The following is an 18901-nucleotide window of genomic DNA, read 5'->3' on the forward strand; positions in this document are numbered from 1 at the left end:
CCTAGTCTTATCCTAAGTGGAGAAGTGTGTGCAGTAACATGTTTTCTGGTACTCTTCAGCTGAGTTTCTTAGGAAACCCAGATTTACATAATCTGTCGGTCCATTCCTTCAGCTTCTGAACCTGCTGACCTATTGAAGCAAAGCCAGACGGAGCAGTACATGCCTCAGAGATGTGACATTCCTGCAGTTTCCTGAGAACTGCTGTTGGACAAAGGAGAGGGATCGGTATTACTGCCATCACTGATGGGAGCTACAGCGTGAACTCCATATTGACAGCACTTGGCCGTAAATTCTCAGGGAAAAAAATAAAAATGGAGACCACATCCATGTCCCTGTCACAGCATTTGAAAAGCTGGCCAGTTGGAGGTTACACAAAGGGCAGCTTACCCCAGCCCCATCGCCCGTGTTTCTGATTGCCTCCTTCTGCACTTCCCCTACCAAGCGTTTTGCACCTGCTTCTTCCGCAAAGCAGAGAACCTTGATTAAACCTTGACTGATTGCTGAATGACACGTCTGCGTCAGAAGGGAAAGACAGGAAAAGCATGGCTTCTCTTTCACTGCGGTAACGTGCAAGATACGTGCTTGAAAAAAAAACAAAACAGTAGTTTGGGGGAGGTAAATCTCATCAAAGCCAAGTGGAAATAGGATATCTGCTCAGTTCTGATTGGTATCTGGTCAGCCGGGACAAAGGACGGCATTATGGCAAGGGACAGAGGAACCACAATTAATCCAGGGCAGGAAAGACAGGACACAAGGAACTCGAATAAGGTTATTGAGACAGTGAGTGAGACACAGAAAACTGAGAAAGACAGACACAAATAAGCCCCACTACTCAAAATATTACTTGCTTCTCTTTCTTATTCCATTAAAACAGATGGCCATGTAACTACGTGTTTACGCTACCCATGACAAGTTAAGAGAGTGCAAAAAATGAAACTAGGGAGGAAGGTGTTGAAGCTGTATTTCTGTGGCATTCACCACTTTCATAGTTGGTGTAGGGGAACCCCAGCTCTGTAATGCCTTTTAAATTTTGCCTATCAGGAGGATATGGATCCCAAGTTACGCTAGCTAAAATCCAGCACAATTCCCATGATGGTCCACGGATGGATGCTGTTTATAGGATGCTACTAGTTGGTCTTAATCCAAAGAAGGTAAGGAGTAATAGTTTGAGCTATGCATACTGCTTGAACAGCTAATGCTTCTTCCTGTGCTGACTTGAAACCTGACTCAGACTTCTGCTGAGCTGCTGCCACCACAGAGTCGTAGGACAGCAGCTGCGATAGAGGAGAGCGGTGCCCCATCCCAGCTCCAGCTTGTTGTCCTGGGCAGAAGCCACCATCCTGGCAAAGCCCCTGTTTCCATCCTCTGACCTCCTCACAGTGGCAGCAACCCTGGACCACGGTTGGTAAGGGGCACCGAGTGGCAACTGCTGCAGGGGGGTAGGGGAAATGTGTCTGCCTGAGAGAAAAAAAGAGACATAAATTGCTGGTGGGTATGAAAAGGAAGATGAGGAGAAAGACCTTGGGGTCCCCAATTGCTAGACTCACTCGTACAGTGAGAACATTAGCTTCTGTCCCCATAGAAAGCGTGGCACAGCGAGGACAGAGTAACTTGTGGATGACAACTTACACCCAGGTGAAGTTAATCCAGGAGGTGGTCATCAAAATGCCAGTTACTCAGGCAGTTCCAGTAAAGTAATCAGACAGGCAGCTCTCTCTGTCATGTCCTAGTATGTCTTAATGAGAGGCCCAAGAACTGTACAGCCAAGTAGAGCTGCAAGTCTGAACTGAAGCTCAGATGTTAGAACAGACTGCAGAAAGTCAAGAGTCTCATTTTTACCTACACCTAATTACACCTTTTTTTAAGGTCCCCCTTTCCTGAATTCTTCCTACGGAAAAATTACCCAAAAGATATGTACGAGTATGAAAAAAAAAAAAAGATTAAAAAATAATACTTTTAGCACTTCTTGCCACAAATCAGATGTGAAGCCCTGCCTTCTGATTGGGAGTGGGTTTGGATTTTCTTTTTTTTTTTTTTTTTTACTTTACAGCAATTAGGATGGTACACAAAGGGTCACGCTGCTTCTTTCAGCATTAATTTGCAACAGGGTAAGTTCAGTGAAGGTGAAAAGCTGTGTGTCACTGCTGGTCCAAATGAGGGTAAATGCATTCAGCAAGTTAGTCACTGTTACAGTGAATGTTAGAACAACTGAAATAATTTAAGCAATTCACTCATCCACTCACTCCTCCAACTGCAAGCAGTGTAGACCATAAGAACAACTTTAAAAAAAAAAGACAAAAATCTACCAACTAGGCTGAGCCGCCATCCTCTCCATGTAATCCTTGGCCATGCTGATGGCCTCCATGTTTTCAGGGTAGAGCACACAGAACATCGCCAGGGCCCCGAGGTTGTTGCCATAAATTTCATTCCACCGAGCGCTGAACTCCTTTGGATCCCAGGGAGGAAGGTACTCCAGGGGATTGGACAGCATCGTTTGCACCGCCTCAATCAGACGAGCCGCAATGTGCCGGTGCGTGGTGGCGGCCTGGAGACGCAGAGCCTCCATGTCCCCTTTGGAGAAGTAGAGCATGGGGTAGCTGTCATAGTTGGCGTTGACAAAAGGAACCATCGCCTCCTCCCTGGCGCCGTAGGCAAAGGCGAAGCAAACCGCGTGTATGAAAAACACACTTGGGGCTCCCCGTGTGTGAGTCCTCATTGTGGCATCAGATCTCCAAGTCTCAGTGGCAGCCAAACCATCTTTGAAATATCCTACGGCAGATGGACGTGAAAGCGAGAGTTAGAAAATGAATCTGTGAGACACTATAATTCAGGATGCTCTCTGGGAAATACGACTCCATCTAGACTTAAAAAAAACCCACGTATTGTCCAGGTGGCTTTCAAATCATTTCTGTATGAATACTTCACGCAAAATACCTACAGAGCGATTCATCCTAAAGAAAAACCTGCACACTTTGAAGAAAGCTCCACCCTCCCGCATCTTTCCCTCTAGTAGCTGATACGAGGCGAAGGAGCACACCGACAGCTCCGGTACTCGAGATTTCAAATAATTGCAATGGTGCCTAATACGAAGCAGTGCTGACTGTACTGGCAAGCGGAGGAGGGCGGGAGGGGAGCGGGAAGGGGGAGATCCAGGGAGCTTGTGCTGGCGGCAGCCAAGCCTGCGTGCTGCCTTGGCTGATGTTAGCAGCTGGAGAGGGAAGGATGAGGAATGCTGGAGGTTTGTGCCGGGGTCATTTTATACAGCGCTCGAGGCCTCCGGTTCTGACACGTCCTCGTTTTCAAAAAAAAAAAAAAAAAAAAAGAAAAAAAAGAAAAAAGAGAGGAGAGAGAAACAGAAAGCGGCAGAGCCTTAGAAAAACAGCTGAAATACCTTGCCTTTAGGGCACTTATGGTTTTTGCATTATTATTATTTTTTTTCTAAGGGGCTCACCATTTTGCATGTGGAGATTTACTGCCAGCTACCAAGAAGGCTGAAGGTTAAATTAAAGCGCATATTTGTATATTTTCCTACATACAAGACTTCTCAAAATGCGCTCCAATGGCAAATCTATGCAGAGGTTAAATGCAAGTATTTAAAATAGTAAGTTACTTTGTAAAAATTATCAACTATTCAGCCTTAAGTCTCAGATAAAACATGGCCCGGATCCCCCTGAGGAAAGCCAGCAAATTCCTAGAATTCTTCCAAGGGGAAAGGTTACAGCAAGCAGACCCAAGAGAGACAGTTTTATGTAAATAATGAACAGTAGTTTTCAATTATTACAAGGAGAAATAGACAGAAGGAAAGAAAACCTAAAAACAAATATGAAACCTTTTTTTTTTTCCCATGGAAAACCTGTTTCATAGGATTCAGTCATAAAACTCGTAAGAAACTGAAGTACAAAGCAACCTTTTATTTCTCCCCACAGCTCCCTACCTATAGATGCCAAAATTTTCTAACAGAAACTTAGGCTGCTAAACCCTTATTTAGACACCCACATCCTGATTCAAAAATGTCATTAATATGTGCATAGACAATGAGACAACCTTGATAGACTGGTCCCTCAAAGATTACCAGGTACACAGCCCCTCTGGGTGCTTGTGTTCAGCTTCTAAAATGAATTTGGGAGAAGGCAACTTTGGCCAAGAAGTACATCTTTTCTTGTGCACTCCTGCCTAGGGTAAAAATAATATTGCACCCTGTAACTGCCTACATTTATATACCACAGTGCGTAGCGTAATTGTTTTAACAGAGCCTAATGGAAGATGACATTTTCATAGTATTTTAATGTATTTTGCAGGTAAGTTTTGCCCTTTTTTGGATGTAAACCAATCATTACAGGACACATTACACATATCACAGGATGGTTTATTTGGTAATACTTTTACTATATCTACATATTCTCTCACCGCATACACACATACAAAGAAACATACACCATAGTTTATCCAAACATACTCAAGTCTACTCATATTCTCACCTAGAAATTAGGAAACTATACAACAGCATATTCTAAAAGGAAAGAGGTAAAAAACAGCCAAACCGGTACATCATGTTTGAAACATGTTTGAAACATGATGTCATTTTTTTAACTGTTGAGAATAACTACTTTTTCATAACTAAACAAAAAAATCAAAAAACACGTAGGGGTTTTTTTTTTAATCTTTATGATTCATTAGAACTGGGGACAGAGGAAAGAACCCAAAAAAAATCTGAAAAAAGGCAAAAAATGCCTGTAACTTTTTCTGTGATCATCATCCATTGAAAGACGTCTCCTGGCTTACACAGTCAGAAAAAAAATCCCAGTCAGCAGTAAGGACTTTATGCATTCTTTGGTTTGATTTCTGTAAGTACTTCTCCACATTAATGAGAATTAAGCACATACATAAATTTAGGGATGGTTTTAAGAGTTCCCTAAATTAGGGTCTTTCTGACCAGAGATTAGGGAATATACAATAAGGTTGCCCTGAACTCCCTCTTAGTACATCTGATCATTTCCTGGTATTTCACCATCATCAAACACCTCCAGTGTTGTCTAAAATTCATAGTCTGAATTTTAAGAATTCAATAACCCCCCTCATTTTCTCCCTTTATGCATGTGTGCACTTAATAGAGAAAGGTAAATGCTTTTTTCACCTTGTATATGAGAAGCAACCACCATACCACATTGTTTAGACTAACAAGAGCATAACCGGAAAACCGATCTACAATATATTCGTAGGCAGCATATTCAGAGTCAAGATCTGGAAGAAAGTCAATAGGTAGTGACAAAAGCAGGCCTACAAAGTCATTCTTATTTATTCTTGGTTAAATCACACTGATGCCGTTCCTACGATATGAATACAATAACCCACGGCAGCCATGACCCAGTACGGCCAGTGAGCCCTGTCCCGTCACTTCGCAGGGCTCAGCTTGGTGTGACTGGTGGATGGGTGGAGGCAGCAAGAGAGGATTCCACCTTCCCTTCCATGCAAACCTCTGTGGAGGCACCAGCCACAACCACGTGGAGAGAAAATTGCCCATGGGAGACTCTGGGATGGCATAGCTATGGCTCAAACCACGCTACAGAGAGCGAGGAGAGAGACAGATGTTCCACGTTTTCTCATCTGTGATGTCCTTAAGAAGCAGGACTAGCAAAAGTAGTAACGCAAATAATCACAGATCTCCGAATAGAATAAACATGTGGGTTTGCAATAAAAATGATCACCCAAATAGTGAAGAAATACAAACTGGATGGTTCTGGACACAGCCATGACAAACCAGCCCCGCAGGGATTTCAGAACTACCTTCAACCATGCACACCATCAAGCACTTCTAGGTGCTGACTCGGACCAGAGCTGACCACACACTTCACTGACTTGTCCAGGTAATCCCATTGGGACAATGAGCACGATCACCATTCCTCAGTGTTTAGAAACTAAACTAGTTAATAATATATATACACATAAAACAACTTAAAAAAGAACCAAAGCTCCTTCAGCAGAATAACGTGGTCAAAGATAGTAATACTTAGGGACTAGTTAAAATTCAATGCAATGGTATAAGTGTACCAGGGTGGGGGGAAGCCAGTGCTGATGCACACTGATGCAGAAATCATATTGAACTGTTTTGAACCCTATACTTTGATGTTTCCTCAGTTAACTTACTTGCACATTGAAAGCTAAAGAAACACATAGCACTGTTCAAAGACACACATACGAACCTTGATTATCTGCATAGCTTAGGTGAAGCCAGACATGTATAGATAACTGTCCGCATAAGCTCCAACTAAGCAGTTGTGAGTGAACCTGCCACAAGTTTGTTTGATACACTGGGCTCAAAAGAATAGGAGCTTGGGCTTTCTAATCACTTAAATTGCACTCACAATAACATTTTTTTAAAGTTGAAAGAATTTCTTACTCTCATATTACACTACATCATTACCACCCCACAACTTCCAAGAAAAACTTTACCGAGCAACTCAACCTTTTCTGAAAATGAAGGGTTTTTTATTCAGTTTGGAAACCGTGACCTGATAAAGTATTAAAAATTAAAAGGAGAGTGAAGGATGTTTGCGCATTGAAGAAAATGCTATCATGAGCTTTGAAAAGGCTCTCTTAATCCTAGATTGAAAGAGCATTTGCCATGATTTCCACTCCATTGCCAGCAGAAAGAAACAGTAAAGAACATCATTTATTCTAGAAAAAAACAAACTAAAACTTAACTATTGCAGTTCTCCCCATCTGCATCAATGAGTAGACGTTCAACTGAAGCAAAAAAAAGTATGGTAAAACTGATGCCAATAACTGAACTGGACTTGGGTATATACAAATAAGTTCACCAAACAAGCTTGATTTAATACAATATTTAAAGGAAAAGAGAGACCCTGTTTACTCCTGCCATTTATGCACAGAAAGGCCGCTCCAGCGGCGAGAGCAGAGGAGTGGGAGAGGGGCAGCAGAGGGGGGTGAGGATAAGACAGGATCAGTAGGACCCTCAGCCGGCACAGCTATCCTTGGAGCAATCTGACCTTCTTGCAGATCATTGCAAAAATAAAAACATGTAGAAAATCATGGCTTTCTGCAGTATCAGTTCTGAAGAGGCACTATGCTTTGTGGATGCTTTTTGCTGAGACACTTGTATCACCTCTTAAAGAGCAGAAATCAGGGTGTCTCCGCTAGCATCTCCAACTAGCAACTAGCTAGCAACTCCATCACCCAACATGGAGGTGAGGCCCGTGACTCACCTCCAGCATGGGGATCTCACCAACCTTTGCAGCCAGGAACAGAAAAGGTGGGATTTCTGGTGACTAGAACTTCCACAAACTGGAGGCATCGCAACAGTTTATCCACAGTTTACTCAGGTTTCTGAATGAAAGAACTTCCCAGAGCCCAGGGCTGGGACACAAACAAGTCAGACCTGCCCACTCAGTCACACCAGGAGTGACTGTCACAGCACACAGCTCTCGCCTAGGCTTGCCGAGGTCATGGGCCCTCTGCCACCTCGCTGTGTACCCTGGGGAAGGTTAACGCTCAAACAGGAACAGGAGTTTCCAGCCAGAAGGCAGTGGATGGAGTTACATCCTCGATGAGAGCTGGGCTTCCCACTGCCACGCTATCTTCTCCTTCTAGATTGCTCAGGAGATGTTGCAGGCAAACTCCTGGCATCTCTGCTGCGGATACACTGACTTTCCTCTGAACCCCCCTGCAAAGTGCCTAGCTCTCTCCAGAGAAGGTACGAGGAGCACTGACACTCAGCTCGAGTATCAAACCTCTGTGCTAGTAAGAAAAAAAAAAAAAATTAACTAGTTTAAAACTCAAAATTACCATTTAAAGATTTACCTCCATAGATTTTACAACTTTTCGTCTTCTTGTGGGCAGCTCCTATTTTCCACAAAGGCTACAGTTCTCATTACCTGAATTACCTCCACAAGCGTTTGGTAAGTATTGTGTTCAAATATTTAACGGAAAAACTGTTCCACCATACTAACAAAAAGCAAATCTTGAGGTTCAGTGTGCAAACTTTTACCTTAGACTTTGACCTCTGAATCAGCAAGGGCTTAACTTCCATAATTTTTTTGCATTGCTTCTTGATAAATTATTCAAAGTGAAAGCAAGCTTTTTCGACTCATTTTTTGTGACACTTAAGCAGTTCTGAATTTCATGTTGAACACCACCGTCACTCTACTTTTGTCACAACTTAAATTACATGATAAGATCACCTTGGTAAGCCATTCAAAAGCACCAGCACTAAAAATAAAATACGCAATTTTAGCACCCAATGCTAAAAGAGGTAGGAGAGTCACAGACGTTTTAAAAATAAATGGTCAACCACCAGCAACAGCTGCTGCCACACTAATGCCATGGAACTAACAGGTAATGTTGCAATAAGATGTGCATGGTAGCTTGTTCCACTATATGTAGATGGGTAAGCATCTTTTTGTGCCAAAGTTGGCAGCTGCCAAGATGTAACTGCTTGCCATGAGAAGTGCTGTGCTGGGTTAGATCACAATGGAGAAAACCAAATTTCTGTAGGACCTTTTTTTTGGCACTTTGTCCAAATACCTCAAATCCTAAATTTCACAAACATTGCAAAAGACTTTGTTGCTGATAAAGGAGAAGAATCTAGAAAACTGAATTAATTGGTCGGAAACAGTAGCATTTTAAAATCATGATGCTTGCATCAAGTGGAGAGCTATTTTGTCCAATGATGTCACTTTTACCACTGATGTAAATATTTTGCAAACATACTTAAAACTGGAAGAGCAATTAAGTCTTCCAACTAAATCCAATGACATTTAAGTACTAAACAATGCAGGGCAAGTCCACAAAACCAGAGAGGTAAAAGGGTCAATAGAGACTAGTTCCCATATATGTTGCCATTTGGTCCCTACTGACTCACAGACACATATCTGACAGAGCAAAATTTGGCAGCAGACGGAGGGGAACCAAGAAAAGTATAAACTTATCTTTGTATTGTAACAATCCCAAGAAATCTACAGACCAGTGCCCCAAGCTGTATAGTTCCCACATCAGCAAGCGGTACCGCTGAGTCCTTCTCAAAGCTGTGGGACTGGACACCAGTGCAGAACACTCCTGTGTCTCAAGAGAAGAGCAGTTCAGAAGTCCTTCCTCCACCACCCTTCTGGTCAGTCAGATAAAAAAAACCACTGACCATCTGTCTCTCCAATAAAAATGCTGGAAAGGTGTAAAAATCACTGCTTACAATTTGAAAGATACCTATTACGACCTTAACCACCAGGGGACATTGCTTCATTTCTTCCTCTGATTTTTTTCACTATGAGAAATATGCTACATCACAATTATATAACGTCAAAGGTATTTAAAAGCTTAAATACTGACATCCCAAATATAATTCAGAAGTAAATCTACAATAAAATAAAGTACAGGTCAGGTACCCAGGTGTCAGTATTGCACTTGTGAGGAAGCGATCTGCAACGCCTTGCAAGATGCTTTGAATCAACTTATGTGTCTGAACAACAGCTGTGCTACGAAAATCGTAAAGGCTACCAGAAACAACCAGTTCCTGTAGGAATTATCAGTATATGACATCATGTCAGCAGTCAAGATTTAAACTCGTGTCGGTCCTTTGATCTACGCACAAAATTCAGTGGATCTATTTAGAGAAGTACACAGCCGTGCGAGACCATCATTCTGGGAGAACGAAGGGTTTCACTCATTCTCCGCCACGCTACAGACAGGACAGCAACTGCAAGGTATTTCTATAATTTTACAGTAGGATGTGTAAGGTATCTGTGATGGAAGTTTCACCTGTTTATTCCCTTCATTTAAAAGCTTGTTTGTCTGTTTTGCCACTGTATATAAAAATTTACAGGGCGTACACACACGCACATTGAATGCATAACCTTTTCTCTGCCTCAAGCAAAAACAAGACTTAAATTGTCTGCATGCCCAAACCATAATCTGGGAATTTGGAATTTTCCTCTATTTTATAATTTATCCTACCATATAAATGCTTTCCCAATAATTTTTTGGTTGCACTAACATTACTTTTCCTAACCCTTACTGGGATCTTTTATTCCATACGTCACTGTATAGAATGAGTAAGAAAGTCATTTTGATATCCAGAATCCTGAAAGTGATCATTCCCGACCAGTACAGACATGCCCGTCGAGGCATCCACAGTCAGCGAATGAAAGCTCAGTCCCTTTTACCATCCATCAAAGGTGTAAAGCTATAAACTATGACGGAAAGATTTCCTTTAGAGTTCCACCATTTTTTGTTCTATCCTGAGCTGAAGTAGTTGTTAAAGGGAATTTCGATACTGAAAAATATAGTTTGGTTTTTGTTTTTTTTTTGTTTTTTTTTTAGAAATGTTTTCACAGAAGCTAACGCTAATGGAAGACAGTTTGAGAATTTTCATATGGGCTTAAAGGATATATTAACTATATGTCCACTCCATTACTGCCCCAGTCAATCCTGCCAACCACTCCTCCATCTGTTACACAGTTATAGCACGTGGGGCACTTTTGGGGTCCGGTTCTATGATTGTCACAGGCACTGCCACATTGTCACTGCAGAAACACAGACCAAAAAGCAATTCAGGTAGTGAAACAGTATTCATTCAGCAGCTGCTAGGCAGTAATGCATCCTCCTGGCCCCCCCCCGCAGCCCCTCTCCGGGCCATACGGCTGCGAACCCTTTGCTGTGGAGTATCAGGAACCGCGCTTGGGGCATCCTCTGACGGCCACCTACAACCCAAAAGCGCAACCGTGCCTCGCGAGAGGAAGCGAGCGAAGGAAGAGATTATCTGCGGTAAGCGGGAGCGTGGTCTCTGCGTGGACCGAGCGGCACAACCACGGTGCTGGAGCAAGAGCTGGAAAACCTGCAGCGGGTGACACAGTGCCCAGGAGGTGCAAATAAAAGGGCAGGAAAAAAAAAAAAAAAAAACCAAACAATCATACATGCAAAAGGGGAAAGCCAATTCTACTGCTGTCAAAACAAAATTCCTCCCAGTGCTTAATCCAGCCCACTCAAACTGCTGCATGCCATGGAGCTTCCCTCACTTTTTAGGAGGCCGATTGCAGCATCAGAAACTTCTGACACCGTGACGAGTGTTTCCATTTCTGACTTTGATTTCTATCCTCTTTTCCAACTCATACTTCTTTGCTACTCTTGAACTTTACTCTTCAAAAAACTTGTAAATGATTTAAGTGCCCTGGCTTGTTGTTCACCTCTACCATGTATAATTAACAGTTTTAATCTTTCCTGCCTGTTGTTTTAATTGTCCTTCATTCAGTTGCCTTGTTGGAAATGAATGAAATATTCCAGCTGGAGTCTTAAAAAACCAATTCTCACTCTCTGTATATCTCTAGCTACCTACGGACTTCAGTAGCTGAAGATACCAAATAGATTTTTTTTCTAGTGAAACATTTCCACAGGACGTCATATCAATAGACAGGAATTTTAAAACACGTCACATACTTCAGTTGCTATGGGATCAAAATTCATTTTAACTACGTTTCCATATCCTGTTTATGACTCAGTCTTGCATTCAAAACTATGTTAAAATTTTATTTATTATTTATGTTAAAGTATTGTGACAGCATGTAGGGGCCTCAGCAAAGTCAATTTATGAACTTAAAAGACTTCATTCTAAGAAATTTAAACCAACACTTGATTTTATATTATCTACATATTTATATATCATCTTAATAAATGTGTACACAGACCTCAAATATGTATTCACATAGAAGAACTACTCTTTCTTTTGCCATAGGATAAATGCGTCTGTGTTTGTAGACCTAAATTGCACCACTCTACCCAGTAGTCACAGCTCACTGCAGATCAATATGCTCTTCATTATTATTGGTACAATTCTGTTGTTACCTCTGCTGCTTTCATCTGTTATCTCATTATCTATGGTTTATATACATACAGATGTAACATATAGTCTGTCTATCTATCTACCCATCCATCCATCCATCCATCCATCCATCCATAGATATAATACGTATGTACCCAGATGCAGGTGATCTTTTTCAAGGTACAGACTTGAAGAGACAATAAAATGTATTGTCCCATAGTTCCTTCAGGGTTATTACTACTGTCTTCACCGCTGTCTAGAATCTGATTGATAAAAAGTGACGATTATGTTTTCATGGGCAGAAGACTCAACCGGAGTTAGGCGGCTACGTTATTCCTGCAAAATTTAGCTACTCACAATTGGCATGACCAATTTGTGTGAGCAGGCATCAACACAACCATTAAATTAAAGGTTAATGATGAAATTTAGAATTGTATAACCTCATTTCTGACCTTGGGTTGTTCAGCCACAGCAGAACTGAAACCTGGCACATCGTTTTGGCAAAAAATGTAATGCACCACAGTTACAAGGATCTGATTAAAGGGCTTTAAAATGACGTGACGTCCACAGAAACGCTTTTAAACAACTTTTGAAAATACTTCAGTAACTCTAGGCAGCCATTTGATTAGAAGACTTAAGATGGCATGCTGGGTTTATATCAAACCTTCAGCATTTTTACTATTTCTGATGAAAACCAACAAAACCAAACCAAGAACATATACCAGGGCAACGGCGGTGAAAGAACTGTTATGCTAAAACTATGTTTGCCTGGTACTGAGATACAATACCTGCCGGAGCCAAGTGACCGAGGTCCCTGCAGTCCTGCTCTACATAATGCTATTGCCGATTTCTACTGTGCACTCTGTACAGGGGAGGGGAAAAAGAGAAAGAAAGACCAAACAAAGGTAATTTCAGACCGCGTACATAATGGCTGCATTGTGGCTGGGCTTTCACACCTGACCGTGTCCTAAGAGGGGATGAAAGTGTGATGTCAGCGCCTGATGTGAGAAACTATTTCCAGCACTCTGTCCTTCACGTGACTCCCACAATGCCCAAGACCCCTCCAGTCAGCTCTCTGTTACCAACGCTTCGCCTCTGCTAAACTTCTACTGACAAAGCATTCAGGAGAAAGGTCCCAGGTGACATCAGCTAAATTCCCTTCTTCCTAGCAGGCTTTAATCCCCTCCTCTGCTCTGTTCCCATCCTGGACAGATAACCGACCCTGTGGCAACGCACAAGGGTTTGGGTTTTTTTTGCTAATGCAGCTGTGTCACACCTCACCGTACCCCTGCTGGGCTTAGCTGGGCTAACAGACATGGGTAGAAAGTTTACCTATCTAAACAGAAAAGTAGCTCAAAGGAAGGGCTTTCCGCCAAATATTGAGTCTCTTTCTTATAAATACGTGGCTACAGTCATGAGCACAGAGTGGCACCGTGGTTTAACAGCTTTAGGGGACTGCACTACTGTAACTAAGCTCTTTTATCCACCTCAGCTGAATGGAGACAGCAAAGAAGGTGTAACTTGCTCCTGAGATATCATATTTACCAATTAAATACGACTTGCTGAGCAAAACTCATATTCTCTCTCACTCTCCAGACACTCGGACTACCAAGTCTAAACCAGGAAACAATGGTTACAGAAAGTTGTTTCTTTCCTTATGTTTCTAATCCCTTCAGAAAAAAAAAAAACAACAACAACAAAAAAAAAAAAAAAAACCAACCAAAAAACCAACCCGGAAAACAGGCTTTATTTCTTGCAAAATGTCCAGGAACAATAGCAGTAGTAAGTTTCTTTCTGCTTGTTGCTAGAGTCTGTTGTGGGTGCCAGATGTGCAAGTTTCCACACACGAGCCTAGGAATGTGACTCAGTTTCAGCTAAACGCAGTCGCTTCTGAGAGAAGGGACACTTCAGTTTTACAGACTCATTTACAGCCTCATTTAACCCTAGCTCTCACTGCTCAGAGTGCAGGGTACTGATGGACGTGGACGTTTCTCCACCAGCAAATAAGCACACTATGTTCATTCACAACCCAACAGCTCTCTGGTGATGGGAATGACTTTCTACCGCCACTGCAAAAGCATCTGTGCTTGCTGGTACTGTACTTGAGGAAAAGAGATGGTATGTGCAGACTTCATGTGTGTGGTGTTTGAGATGAGCCTTTAGAAAGTACCAAAACCAAGATGTCACTCCAAAACTAGCTTTCAGCTACTCCTTTTTACTTCTAACTGTATGCAACCTATGAAAATCACATCATCTAACATTTAGCCAGGTAATCAAACATATTTTCATCTCCGTTGTGGCGGTTTACTAAATATCTAGTTAAAACAACTAACATAAACTGTAACAAAAACTAAGCACACTTGGGCAACCAAGATCTATCAGCCTTCATCACAGGCAATCAATTTGTCCGGTTAATATATTTCTTCCTTTGCAACCCATATTCTCTATGACAAAAGAATGGGGTTTAGAAGAGACTGTATATGAATATGCAGTGGAAAACCAGCACTGAGTGTCTTCTGAGGTCAGTCTCCACAGTAAAGGACCCAGATATGTTTTTAAGCTGTTCTCATCTCTTTCTCTTGTATTAAATAACAGCACTCATTTTTTTTTCATGGCAATCCAAAATTATGCAAAGTATCACAATGCTTTAAACAAAACAACAAACCCAAACTCTTATTTTGAGTGACAAGAAAAGAAAATGACACTTTGTTAAAGTACCAGTAGTTCTGTCCCAATAAAATATGCTGTGATTAGTATATTTTGGTTTCACATCCTAGTGAAGTTTACAGAGAGTCAAGAAAATCCCAATCTGGAACTGCTACTTTGTTGACTTCCACTAAAAATTTGGCTAATTTAGGTCACTGCAGAAACACACACCAGCAATGACACACAGTAAAAGAACTCATAGTTAAAATAATACTTAGCGCTTCTGTAGAAAAATGCACCCAAGGATCTCCAAGCAGTTATGAAACAAATTAATTAATTAAACTTCTCAACACCCCTGTGAAGCAAGCAAGCACATTTATCTGTTTTATGAGGAAGGAAACAGAGCCATGGAGAGGTGGAGTGACTTGCCCGAGGCTACCCAGCAAGAGCCTTTCAGAGTAATAAACAGCATCTGAATTATTGATTCCCACTGCTGCCCTTCAGCTGAATTGTTCCTTTTTTTTTTAAATACTGCAATGAGTTATAATAATTGTTGGCATGATAAACATAATGTGGCAATATTTACCCGAGATTGCCTTTGTTTAGCGTATATTAAAGCTTCAGTGTTATTTAAATTGCAAATGATCTTCTAAGGGTGACCAAAAGTCTCCAGCTAGTTGAGCAATATTTCCTCTATTTCATTCACAATTGTATCTATTTCTTATATTGCCATCACTTGTGTCCAAAAAACAAGCTACTCCAGCTTGAAAACGCAGGAGAATACCACAGCTTTATATTGCTTCAAGAGGGAATGACAGGAAAGCAGAGAGAACGGCTACTTTCATTCATACCAAAGCGAACTTCAAGAGTTGGCAGGAGCTGCGCCAAGCGATGATGCACGGCTTTCCCGCAGTACCAGCTCAAGGAACCGCGACTTGCCCTCCTGGGGCTGAGGGGACTGAGCTTCGTGAGTTAACAACTGTGGTCCCAGGTCACTTATGGCTTTCCCCTCCCGAAAAAAATAACAACCGAAAGAAAAAGAAAAAGAAAAAAAAAGAAAAAAACCCCCATAACTTAAAAATAGAAAAGCGGCAGGAAGCTGCACGGGGCAGATGGTTCTTTTCCTGCCTCCCTCGGTGCGAGACGAGGATGCCACCGCTTACCTTTCACACGCGCATGTTTGGGAGGCTTCACTCGTCAGCCGAAGGCTTCGGAGGCTCCCGCCGGTTAATGGTGCTACGGAAGAGCGGAGAGGGCTGTTACAGGCGGCGCCCGGAGGCACAGCGTTAAACGGAAAAGAGCGGTGTCTCCCCGCATCTGGCACCTCCCCGGGACAGACGGGACCCACCCTGCGGGGCCGCTCCGCACCTCGGGCAGGGTGGGGGGTGTCCCGGCGGCGGGGCCCTGACAGCCCGCACCGCACCGCACCGCACCGCCGTCCGCTCCGCCGGGGACGGCCCGGGAGAAGCCCGTGCCTGCGGGCTACTGCCCGCCGGACACCCCCGGCCCCGCACCGGGCCGATCCGGCCCTCCCTCCCCGGCTGCCGCCGGTCCCCGGTGCCCGCTAACGCCCCGCGCTTTGGGGATGGGGACATATGGGGGAGGGAGGGGGGTGCGGGGGGGGCGCTGGGTGCGAGCCTCCCTCCCCAAACCCGGCGGTAACCGGCGCCCCCAGCCCCCCGCGGGCGGAGGGGCGCTGCCGGGGCCCACAGCGGAGCGGGGTGGGGGGGTGAAGGGGGGGTTATAGGGAGGGTGGCCGCCCCTCGGAGCGCAGGGGAAGGGATGGAGGGGTCGGAGGGGAGCGGGGCAGCAGCCCACAGGCACTCACCGCCGGCGGCCCCTGCCTGGCGCGGCGCGGACCCGCCGCTCGGCCGCCGGAAAGTTTCTCCTCCGCAGCCCCGGGGGAGCGGAGCGGGGCGGGCAGGCGGGCGGTGGGGAGGCGAGGGAGGGATGGAGGGAAGGGGAGGGGGGGGCGTTTTTTTCAACTCAGGAAGAAAGTGACTCCCCCCTCCCGCTCCACCTCCCACCTCCCCGCCCTCCTTTCCTCCTTCCTTACCTCTCCCTGGTCCTCCTCCTCCTCCTACCCCCCCGCCCCCCCCGGTCCCGCCGCCCCTCACGCCATGGCGGCGGCGGGCAGCGCCGCGGCACCGCTCATTCCCCCCCGCCTGCCCGCCCCCGCCCGGGGGACCCCGTGGCCCGGAGAGCGGAGGAACCCGCCCGACCCGGCCCCGCCGTCGGGCACACGGGCTGCACAGTCTCCCGGGCCCCTCGTTTAGTTCTCAAGTGTGCTTATTTATTTGTTTATCCATGGCGTGCACACGGAGTCCCCGGCCGCTCCCCACCCCCACCCCTCCCCACCATCTCGTACTTGGCGGAAATACCCTAATTCTGCGTTTTAGGGCTCGTTTCTCTGCAGGGAACGCGTTGGCCCCAATCCCGGAGTGACGGCTATTTGATTTTCTGCCCCTCGGACGGGCGGTACCGGCACCAGCGTCAGGGCAAGGGGGGGCTGTGGAGGTGAAAGCGTCCAGGGTGACCCATTCATGTGCAGTATCCACCTCTAGGGCTGTCACCGCACTGTATGAGAGCAATAGGACCACCCGTCCAAAAGATTACTCAAGCCAGCGATGAAAAAGAAAGCCAATATGTCAATCTACTCCTCGAAGTATGGGGTGACTACTTATACGAAAGTTTCCCCCCCAAAAAAAAACAAAAACGTGAAACACCTTGACCATTCAAGCTTAGGAAAGTAATAAAAGGGAGGATAAAATAACTGATCCTTTGGAACAGTTCTCTTTGCTTTCTCAGTCACGATAACAAAAAAAAAATACAAAGTGAAGAATTTCAAATGTTGGGTGCCGAAAGCTGAGCATGTTTTATCAACTTCAGAGGACTCTACTGGAATGAAAATAAAAATATTTACATGCGATAGATCAGGATGGTGTCCAACTACCTGAAGTTTATGTTTCACACAGCTTACTCTTAATTTTAATAAATGTTTACTGATGTTACTAAATCAATCAGTGGGCTCTAAGTGCTCAGTTCCCTGTCTTTAAAATGTAAAAGCTGGGTTTTTTTGAGGGTGGTTTTAAACAGGCTCTTAGTGGTTTACAGTATGATTTCCTGCTCTTCTATCAAGATTAATAAACCAGGCGAAACTAGAAACTATACATTCCTCTTCACTCCTTCACTCCTGTTGGATTTCCCAGCCATATCTATTGACAGTCTTAACATAACGAATAGGGATTCACAAGCAGTTGCTGCAACTCTGAGAGTAATGCCAGAGCCTGGAATGAAGCCTTGCTTTTTTACCAGTAATGACATGCCTAAAAGCACTAAGTGCTTCAGTTTCAGTCATGCAAACACTAGATTAATCACTAGAAGATATGTTTCTAAACACTTATTTGAATGGTATCCTATACTGCATTGATAGTAGAGTTGTAAAATATTAATGTTGTGACATGAATGAGCACGAGAAGAGCTACAGCCTCCCCTGGTCAGACCAGATGTGGATAAGAGGACATTTCTCTCAGAATTTCTAAAATCATTAGGATGCCTAAAATAATGAGATGGGAGGTGTCTAAATATTAGTTACATGTCTGCGTCATTAGGTGTTTAAATATATTAAGTATCTGACTCTAAGTAAAATGGACTTAGACCTTACAATTCTCAACAGCATAATGCCCTAATGACTTCTGAAATCCTGACCTTAGTCTCTGGTTGGATCTACTTATATTTTAGAGAAACTGCACTGTGCTGCCTTGTCACGACAGAATACCCGGGCAAAGCACACTGTGGCTGCCCTATAGCATGTGAACTCGGTTTCTGTCTCATGGACCATGAGCTGGACTGTTTTTGGGTCTTGCTCTGTTGTGCAGTTAGACTGTGGTGGAGATACATATGCAGAGTGGAGAGCGACAAATCCTTTCTGCCTTATGTCCTCTTATGCGAAATGGGGCTCATTTTACTTTCCAATAACTCACAGCATGCTTGTCAGGCTAATTAAATAAACTAAAATATATAGGATGATTCAGAGATACCTAAGAGAGGCAAAATCTGTCCATTCTAGATTAATTTCAGCATTGGCACTACTAATTTTGAAGTGAGAAGGACCCCAGGTTTAGCAAGCATCATGTATATGGAAAGACTGAAAAAATTAGCCTAAGGATGAGAAGATTGGAGGAAGATGTGATAACAGCCTTCAGCTACGTCAAAGCTGCTTAAGAGAAGATAATAATCTCTTATCCACATCCTCTGAGAACAGTATGTAAGTTACAGTAAGAGAAAATTAGGCTAAATAGGAAAAAAAAAGTATCTGTAAAGCATCTGTAAGGGTAAATAGAGCAGAAGTGAACAGTACCTCTGTCCCTGGAGGCTTTTTAAGTACAAGTTGGACATATATTTGACAAGAGCAGTTCAGGTCTGGAAAGT

At 43.7% G+C, this 18901-nt stretch overlaps 1 protein-coding gene across 1 annotated transcript in view; it reads right to left on the minus strand.

Annotated features, from left to right (window-relative positions):
* The window catches only part of LOC309669932 (dermatan-sulfate epimerase-like), a gene marked incomplete at its 3' end in the record, with an annotated part of 29715 nt that extends 13376 nt beyond the window's left edge, over positions 1-16339 (minus strand). Inside the window, exons 1-3 of the mRNA XM_082480728.1 lie at positions 16299-16339; positions 15634-15706; positions 2307-2769 (exon numbers count right to left, since the gene is read on the minus strand). Coding sequence (XP_082336854.1) covers positions 2307-2716 — 410 coding nt within the window. The 5' untranslated portion in view covers positions 2717-2769; positions 15634-15706; positions 16299-16339. The remainder of the gene's footprint in view (positions 1-2306; positions 2770-15633; positions 15707-16298) is intronic.
* Between the last annotated feature and the right edge of the window lie 2562 nt (positions 16340-18901).

The sequence above is a fragment of the Vanellus vanellus genome (genome assembly GCF_965231255.1).
Source record: "Vanellus vanellus genome assembly, chromosome: 3".
Taxonomy (NCBI): Eukaryota; Metazoa; Chordata; class Aves; order Charadriiformes; family Charadriidae; genus Vanellus; species Vanellus vanellus.